Genomic DNA, 9,643 nt, shown 5'->3' on the forward strand with positions numbered 1-9,643 from the left:
TTTCATCTCAGCACTGTGCTCCCACAATGAAAGTATCCAAATTAGTGGGTTATTCTAACCCAACCACTAGAGGTAGTACAAAATGGAGAACTTTTGGAACAAAGAAATACCAAGACAATGGTGACTGTTCATTTGCAGAATAGGTGAAGGGAAAAAGCCAATAGCTCAGATAACCAAGGAAATGAAAAATGCATGTTATCACTGAATAAACCCGCAGCTACAAATGTAGCAGGCAAAGTCACTTCTTCTTCCAAGAGAAACATCAAGGTTTACAGCCCATTTTTCTTATTATCCCTCCCACGTGTAGATGGGCAACGGTTTTGGAAATGGTATGCCTTGGGGCCATTACCTTCATCATATTATATCTCATCATGTTCTTTTCCATTACTTAAATTTATTTTAAAATTTTGTGTATATATACTGTTCTTACATTTCTCTTTCTCCTTCCTCTAACCCTGCCTATTTTTCCCTCCCTTTCAGATTTATGATCTCTTTTTCTTTAAGTCATTACTCTTATATACATATATAAATGAATTAGCATATAAGTACAACCTGCTGAGTCCATTTAATGTTGCTTGTATGTTATATTTAATGTTGTTGTTTTAAGGACTGGCCACTTGGTATTGGAAAATCAGTTTGGGGTGAATTCCAAGGAAAGGTTAATTCTCCTTTGGGCAGCAGTTATTGAATGCCTGTAGCTTTTTATTTAGGGGTGATAGATATCCCATGAGATTTCTCTCAGTCTACTTAGGCATGTCCATTGGTATCTTTGTTCATGTCTTGCTTAAGGATCAAGGTTGCTGTGACTTTATGGGTGTAGCTTCCCTGTTATATAAAGAAAACAAAATCTTGAAACTAGCTTCCTGGTTATCTGGCTCTTACAATCTTCCCACCCCCAGTTTTGAAATGTTCCCTAAGCAGAAAAGGTTGTGTTGTCCATGTGTCAGTCGGGGCTGGATACCTCATGGTCAGTTGTTCAGCACATTGACCTCATTTCTTATTTTATATGCTGTTTTTTAGATGTCAAAACAGTTTTTATAGAAGTAAAACATGGATTTCAAAATATCATAAGAAGCAATTATATCCAGTGTCAGTCAAAGGAATGGAGCAAAGATACAACTTTAAAGGAAATTTACCCTAACCAGTGTGCCCTTAAGTCTATCAAGTGGGAAGGGATAATTCCATTGCTAACCCCAAAGAGGGCATTATATTTCTCTGGAACAAACATATCATGAAAGAAAAGATGAATTATTCTTCAGCTCAAATGGAAGCAATTGGGCCTGAGGTTGATGTCTGAAGGCTGGCTTTACTGGTTTCAAGCCACTCAAAATCTCAACTCTCTTGGAAGGAAGCAATGAAGCATATATGTTGGGACCATACAAATCAGCAAATGAAACAGTCTGATGGCTGACAGAAAATGTCTACTCATACCAGCCTTCCCTAAAGGCTAAAACGTTTCCTTGTTTGTTCTGAGAGTATTGTCCAATTCTAAAGTCTTCCAAACCTGAAAGAGAAGAGGAAGTAGAGAAGAAGCATGCTTAAGAAACAGTTGCTCAGGTCTAGAAGTAGAAGATCTAATCACCAAAGCAAATTGCAGTTTCCTTAGACACTAGCCTTTTATTAAGACTGGCGCTCTGCGTGTTTTCTGATTACCATTGTCAACACAAGGGACTGTATCCTCACTTATCATAGTGGCTAATCCTCCCATCTACGTGGATGACTCTATGTCCTGACTGTAATTATTACAAAGCAATGGGACCTTAGTTTACCTATTTAAGCTGAGGACTTCCTGGTAACCCTGACTCACAGATCTGCTCATCTCTTAGTTTGTTTAGCCTGAGCAAACTCTTATTCCTTGCTTTTACAAGCACCATGATTATGACTTTAGCTTCCTTCTCCTATTCCTCTTGTGTTAGTGAAGAGCTGAACGAGTGCTTTGTAGCTCCTGTACCAATAATGCCTCTATGCTCCTGACCACCCCTGCATACACTTGCCCCAGCCCCCATAACCCGAAAACCACAAAGCTAGGCCAAGCCCTGAGATCCAAGAAGCCAGGTTGCTTCTCACTTTGGGGTGGGTAGGGGGACACTAACAAGTGTAAATAGGGTAAGGGGAAACTTTTAGGCTCAGGTCATAAATAGGCAAGTCAAAGGAGTCCATTGAAGACTGGATTGTCTGTGCTCTAGGAGTTGTCTGATTGTGTCCGATTCACTACAGGAACCAGGAAATGCAGACTCAAGTTATTTCCCCCACCTATTGAGTCAATGTGTCTTGGGTTAAAAAAAAAATTTTTTTTTTTTTTCAGGAAAAAAACATCTGCTAGCTGGTTTTCTGAAACATCTGCCATCTTGGAAAAAGAATAGACCTGCCATGACAGTTAGGACCCAGATCTCTCCTAAAACACAAAGAATGATGTCTGCTCCTTAATTGCTGGGTCAGATGGGGCCTAGGGAATGGAGAAGCTCTCCTAATCCTAGAGTTCCAAGAGTAGGTAGAGGGCAGGAAGTTGGGCCAGCTCTGGCCTTTCTACAGGCCCCAAACAAGCAGTGATCCCCCACCCACAACCCTCAAGAGGAAGGGGATGGGCTGGTTCCCAGGACAGCAACTCAGACAGGACTTCTAGCCTCCTTCATCAGATACCTTCCCTCTACAATCAGAATCGTGGTTTTGAAAGAGATTCCGTACTTTCCTTTGGTAATATATAGGTCTGCCTTCTAGGCTTGGTGCAACGAGCGAACTTGTAAGAGTGGGCCCTGCCTCTTTAGAGGTTTGACACAGAAGACCGATTTGTTTGGGACCAAAAGAGGCAGAGCTGACCCTGGATGATGTAGAGGGACCTAAAATCCGTGTGCCCTTCATTCTTCTTAAAAATCAAAGGAGAGATGGACTGAGGGGCGTGTGATTGACAAGTGGATGACAGCATCCGCAAACTTTGGTCTTTAAACTCGGAATATTAACCATATTTTTAAAGTGATTGAGAATAGCGCAGACCGAGGAAATCCTGTCTTGAAGTGGAAAGGAGACTGGATCTCCAAGCAGGCGGAGCTCTATGCCAGGCGTCTGTTAGGGAGCGCTTCTGGTCCCCACCCGCGCGGGATGCGCTGGCTTCCTGATCCTTGGAGGTTCACTGCTTCAGGTGCCGGAGCCCCGGCGCTCTCCCGCTGCCGTCGCCGCCCTCATCCCCTCCCCTAGGCTTTGCTTGACTCTGGCTTAAGCAAGCTCCTTTTCTGGCGGGGTTGTTAGTTGCCGGGAGGTGCAGTGGGCAGTGGCGGCTCCCGCTGCGCAGCTGGGGACCAGAGGGGCCCGGGCGAGTGCGGGGGAGCGGCGAGAGGCTCTGGCTTCAGTAAACTCTGCCGGTGGGGGGCCGAGCAAGGCTGTCTACGAGGAGGAGGCCGAGGTTGAGGAGGCCGGGGAGGGTGACGACGGTGTTAAATGTGGCCGCTCAGCTCCCCGGGGAGCGGCCTGAAAGCGAGTGCGCTCACCAGCTGACAGCGCGTGCTCCGCTCCAGACGCTCCGCACCGGGGCCAGGAGCCTCTGCCAGCCCCTCTATTGTCAGCCGCTCTCTAATTAAGAAACACTCACATTACGGCAAACTACCCCCACGCTTCTTGGTTCCTGTCCTTTCCTTTATCTTCCTCCGACTTCTCTCCTCCCCTGCCTCTCCCCTGTGTCCTGGGATTTAACCCATTCTCCACTCCCTTTTGCCTTTTTCAGTTAGGAGCCAGAAGCAAAGGGGGTGACTCCTTGCCTGGGGAAGACACTAGGCCTGGGGTGCAGAGAAGACTAAACGTACACTCGGCTTTATTTTAGCTCCTCCTTACCCTGTGTCCTAAGCCTTCTCAAGAAAAGAACTGCAAACGTTTCTGCGACCACCTGTCTTTGCCCGCGATCTTCACCTCTCACAAGCAAGCACTCTGTCTAGGTTGTTCCTTTCCTTTCTTGAACTTTTAAGTTAGCAGAGGAGAGTTATATTCCAAGACAAACTTCAATAAAATTACAACTTCGATGCTCAGTTTTAAATCTTTAAAATCAATAGGAAGACCTCAGGAAAGCTCTGGTCTCCTGCTGGTTCAGCGTGAGGAAGTTACTCCCCCTCCCTTTCTGGTAGATGTGCCATTTGCAATGCCCCATGAAGAACGTGTTAAACTTGCCTGTTGCCAAAAACAATCTTCCTTCAGCTCCCCGTGAAATCAAATAAGTTTCCAAAAGTGTGGTGAGCCAAAACCTTCAACAAATAAAAATGTTAGCTGGCTGAGGGCAAAGACAGAATATAAAACAAGCTGCTTAAAGTATAGAAAAACTCTGGAAAACAACAGCGGTGTCCCAAAGAACTAACCCGATTTATCTATCTTCATTACTTTAAGAAGTGCTGACTCTTTGTTTGTTTGGGTGATATTAAGCATGCCTAACTTGCATACATAGTTGATGCCTTTGGTAGTATCTTAGATACTTGGATCTGACTTTGGAAGGTAGAAGCTAATTGCTAATAATGGAAAGAAAGGAACCAGTCAGCATGGCAGGAGTGGTCTGGCATATGGGGAATGAGCGCTCAGAAATACTCAATATTCAAGTTTCCAAAATATTAATGAGATTATAGCAACCTGCAGCTATATGTTACAGCTTGTTAATGGGGTGTGAGAGAGGGAGCTGCCAAACGTTTGTTATGCAAACTTCATTGCCGGACCTTGGAGTGGATCTCTTTCAAAGAAATGCCAGCATTAAAAGAAAGAGAGAGAGAGAGAGAGAGAGAGAGAGAGAGAGAGAGAGAGAGAGAGAGAGAGAGAGAGAGAGAGAGAGAGAGAGAAGAAAAGGAAAGAAATGGGATGAAGAAAAGAGGTTAAGGTTTTAATTTGAACATTGAACACACAATTTGCCACAAAATAATCTGACTTTGTTCCCATCGGGATTAGCTAGAAGAATTTCCCGTTGCCTTTCCATCAATTTGAAATAGAATTAAAGTTTGAAATTCTGGTATGATTGTTTCTATTCTGAGAAGGGGCGAACAGGACTTGCTCATTCAGAGAGGTGAAGTGGAAGTTCTCACCGCGGCAGCAAACATCCATCTGGACCTTAGACAGACACAACTCCCAACCATTCATTTTGCTGAAGAAGAAATCTATGGCAGGCTCCCTGATCTGGTGATAAGGAACATCAAGTGCAGCCACGGACATTGGTATTTTCTGACTGTGTGATTAGCGGCCATTTCACTATCTATAAAATGATATGAAGAAGGGTGTCACCTGTGTTCTTTCTATTTTCTCAGAGTCAACCAAAATGATGTTGAAGAAACCTTTTTCCTGGTTGGTTAACACAAAGTGGGTGATTTTAAATTTTTGGTTGATTTCTTTGGGAGGAAAAGGGTTCCCCCCACCCTTTCCTTTCTCATTTTTCCAGCATGTACAAAAAAAAAAAATACCATCCAACATCCCCACCCTGATACACACACATAGGAAAGACCACACCAAGCCAAATAATATGAAATATGCATATAAGAGTTGGTCCTCTGGTCTTGCTCATCTGTTTTTATCTGGCTTGCTTATTAAGAGAGAAATGAAAATGTGTCCAAAGCAATTGTTTGGCTTTTTGTTTTTCTTATGCTTTTCAGCAATATAAAGATCCCCAATGCTTGTCTTAGTGGGTTATCTAAGGGCAGGTGCATTGTTCCTTTCCTGGAAAGTGTCCCTAGCCACCCTGAACTTCTCCCAGAGAGCTGGCTGAGAGAACTGCTAAACTTCCCGGGAAACGCTTCCACAGAAAGTCACCATACCCTGAGTGGTCAGCAGAGTTTTGCAATTCTTCCACAATGGAGGAAAACCTGCACTTCCTGGGACAGCGCTTTTTCTACAGCTGCAATCTGTGAAGTATTCCTTATACTAAGGTGATGACAGAGTAGGATACAAGAACTAGCAAATTAACACCCCTTATTTTGTGGGGGTACCCTCATTTGTTACAACAAAGAAGACAATGAATTTGCGTATAGCTCACCCCTCAAATTCAGAGAGTATTCTGGACACTCGAGTTTAATGAATACTACTACACCTAAATTAGCCAATCAGATGCATTGTAAAAGTTCCGATTTCTACTCTCTACACATTCTGCATTAGCTCTCCTATGACCTCTGATCCTGAGATCCCAGAATAGATTCCTATCCCCGTATAGACACCTGGGATGAGTGTAAGAGCTCACTTAAGTTTCTGCAGCTGACCTAGAAGGTACTTGACTGGTTTGTTCTGGGGGAAAAAATTAAAGGCAAATACTAGCTTTGTGTTGGAAGAAATTGAGTTTGAAAAGAAAAAAAAAAAAAACTTCAATGGCCGTCAGCATTAGGAAAGGCTTCTAGCTTCTTACTGTTGAAACAATGGTTGCCAATCTATCTTTTCCATCAAGTTCTTTTCCATTGTCTGCTTCCCTTTTTGTAGCGATCTCTTCCCCTAGAAATCATGAGCTGTTCAGTGTACCTGAAAAGTTTTCAGCTATCTTTTTTTTTTTTAAGGTAAATAGGGAATCTCAGTGATATTAACCAGCATGGATCAGAGCCATGGAGACAGAGGGCACTGGCTTCTCTTGGAGGTTGTTGACTCTAGAAGTAGGGACACTGAACGATCCTGGCCACCCAAAGGCAAACCATAATGCAAAGCTGGGTACATTTCATCTCACAATTTATCGTGTAGCCGATGTTACTGTAGGATACTAAATTTGCAACATTCTTTAAAACAGCAAATCACACCATTTCTACAAGACCACTTACAACTTATTTTTAATGTTTTACTGGACTAGAACACGTGACAACGAAAAGGGTTTTTTCTTTTCTTCCGAGTTTATTTTATCATTTGTAAAAGAGCATACATACATAAAGCAATGGCAACTGGATTTGCTAAATCAAAATAAAATGATCTCGAGTAGAAAATGTAAAAAAAAAAGCAGTTAAGTAGAAATGGGTCCAAATACACAATAATAAATAACTTTTCTAATGTTAACAAAGCAAAATAAAACTGACCAAATGCCTTTGACACTACGTGGTTTTTTTTTTTTAATTTTCATTTGCAAAACCAAACATTTGCAAAGAGTTTAATGATTATGAGTGGCTGGTTTTAAAATCAAAAGTTGATCTGCATTGGCAGTTGAGTTTCTTCAAGGCGGCGCAGCAGCCAGTGATGAAGTGCGTGTGTTCTGGGTCTGCTAGACACACTGCTAGACACACTTGGTGTCTAAGCTCTACAGGTACTCTTATCTGCCCCTGTATTTTAACAACTCAATAGTCCGTGTTCAGTAAAGCACCCAATGCGGGTCTCAAGCAGTTGGGAAACAGCTTCATTGACTAACTCCCTTATTTGTGAGTGAGCGCAACACACAGGGATGAACGCCCAAGGTATATAATAAGTGAAACCCAGACCAGAGGCATAGATACATTTTAGCAGCATATTGGCAGCATGGACCATGAAAGGATGCCACGTAAAGGTACATATAATGATACAGTATCTACATACAGAGGAAGGAGAAGGTAGGAGGAAGGGGATTGGAAGAGCCGCAGCCGTCCGAAGAAGTTAAGTCATTGCTAACAACGATCACCACAGACCAAAAATTAAAGGGTGCAGGGATATTTGTCACGGGGCTTCCTGCGCGCTAGGAAGGGCATTTGGTGGTCTCAGTTTTCAGGGAGCTGTTACCTTCCTAACTGGCCTCATCAGAGTCACTGTAATGAGAGTGGGGGGAAAACTCTCCGTCACTTCTGTGGGACCTGGGAGATGTTTTGCTGCTGTCCTCCTGTACAGGCTGCAGGATGCCCCCGGGGAGCGAAGGCGACAGGTCCTTCTGTGCCATCATTGCTGTTAGGGCCCTGTCCTCGAAGGCTGGGAAGTGTAAAGCGTCCAGCTGCACCGAGTAACCCCCAGAGGAAGCTGGGCCTGAGAAGCGAGTCCGGCAAGGCCCGGGCGGGGTAGGTCTCGGGCCCCCTCCCGGGGCTGGCTGAGCCCCAGCTACCGCAGAGGCGCCCGCACCTCCTTCATAGGAGGAGGCGGTGCGAAGGTGATGGTGGTCATTTTTGCAGGAAGCTGCGGGCGGCGGTGGCTGCTCTCCGACACTGGGAGTCTGCAGCAACTCCGACAGAGCATTGATGTAGATCTGGGCCATCTGTAGGGTCTCGTATTTGGACAGCTTCTTGTCGTTGTTGAAGGACGGGATAACGTTGCGCAGCTGGTCGAAGGCGTGGTTCAGCCCGTGCATCCTGCGCCGTTCCCTTGCGTTTGCTGCCAGCCGCCTTTGCTTCTGTACCCCATTCACCTGTTTGCTGGAAGGGGCTCGCTGGCGGCTGCAGCCAAGCTCGTCCACTACAACCCCGCCCTTCAGCTTGCACAGCTGTTCCCGCACTTTGACGGGCCCGGGGCTCTTGCTGAGGCCGCCACAGCCGCTTCTCCTTACCAGCTCACCCTGGCTGTCAGCCTCGTCCCGGGGCGCCGCGGCCTCGGAGGCACCCAGCTCGGGAGAATGCAGCAGATACTGGGCGGCGCGTGCCGTGCAGAGGCCCTGCAAAGTGGGAGTCAGCCAGGCGCGTGGGTCGGTGCTATCCAGGAGGGACAGTTCTGCAGGGTAGACGGGATGGTCTCTCGCCTGCAGGGTAGCAGGTGGCTGTGGCGTCAGCGGCGGGACGTGGTGCGGCTGGGGATGGCGATGGTGGTCCCCCAACTCTTTTACCTCAGCCCACTCTTCTGCATGCAGCAGGCGGGACATCGCACTGCAATGGCTCGGAGGTGCCGTGTTTAGAGGAGGTGCTGGCAACCCAGTTCAACGAAGGGGAAAAGCCCCGAACAACAACAACAAAAACCTTCCTAGTCTCTTCTGCAAGGTCTGATTTTTTTTTTTCCTTCCTCCTCTGACCCTCCCCCTCTCACTCGGAGATCGCACACCAGGTCGCGTGCAACTTAGCTTCTCCGGTTGCTGAAGGCGCTGCGCCCCTTTAAAAAGCGGCACGCGCCAGTGTATCTCCCCCGGCTCCCCTCCCAGCCCCCTCCTTGCGCCAGTCGCGTGTCTGCCCAGTCAAAGAAGGGGGCGGGCAGGCGCGTGCGAGGAGCCAATCAAAGAGTTTTTACACCCAGTGAAAAGTTACTGTGTGCCGAGGAGTTCAGCTCTGGCTCTGGAAAAAAAAAAAAAAAAATCCCCCTTGTCCCTCTAGTCAGTTCTGGAAATTCATATGTTAATTGTGGGGCTGTAATTCGACTCCTGAGGGTGTCACCTCCCAGGCGACAAGAGTGAGGGGAATGGGGGTGGGGGTGGGGGTGGGGGGAGCAGCGGGCTCCCGGCTGGTGTCCTAGCAGCCCCAGCTCAGATGAGACCCAGGGTAGGCGGCTCCCGTCCAAGCTGGACGCGCCTAGAGCCTTCAGGGCACCAACGTAGAGAAGCCCGCCTGGCCTGAGATCCCTCCAAGCCTGGATCACAGCTCTCAAGAAACTCGTAAAATCGCTCATGTGCAATGTGACAGAAATACATATAGAGAGGTGTGTATATAGCTCTTACCTATTGCACATTTAATTTGTAGAAGTGTTAGGTGGCGTCTAATTAAAAATCAGAACAAGGTGGAAACCATTCGCTTCTGGGAACGTATTTCTTAATTTTGACTATGTCTGCATCTCTTGGTCCACATAGTAC

The 9,643-nt window shown here is 46.2% G+C and overlaps 1 protein-coding gene across 1 annotated transcript; it reads right to left on the bottom strand.

The window, feature by feature from the left end:
- Positions 1 to 7,672: 7,672 nt before the first annotated feature.
- On the bottom strand, positions 7,673 to 8,728 carry Atoh1 (atonal bHLH transcription factor 1). Its single transcript, XM_021165733.2, has one exon. It carries the CDS (start codon positions 8,726 to 8,728, stop codon positions 7,673 to 7,675), a length of 1,056 nt encoding a protein of 351 aa, XP_021021392.1.
- Positions 8,729 to 9,643: the final 915 nt, after the last annotated feature.

Source organism: Mus caroli, unplaced genomic scaffold, assembly GCF_978045245.1.
Source record: "Mus caroli unplaced genomic scaffold, Mus_caroli_1 scaffold_7, whole genome shotgun sequence".
Lineage (NCBI taxonomy): Eukaryota > Metazoa > Chordata > Mammalia > Rodentia > Muridae > Mus > Mus caroli.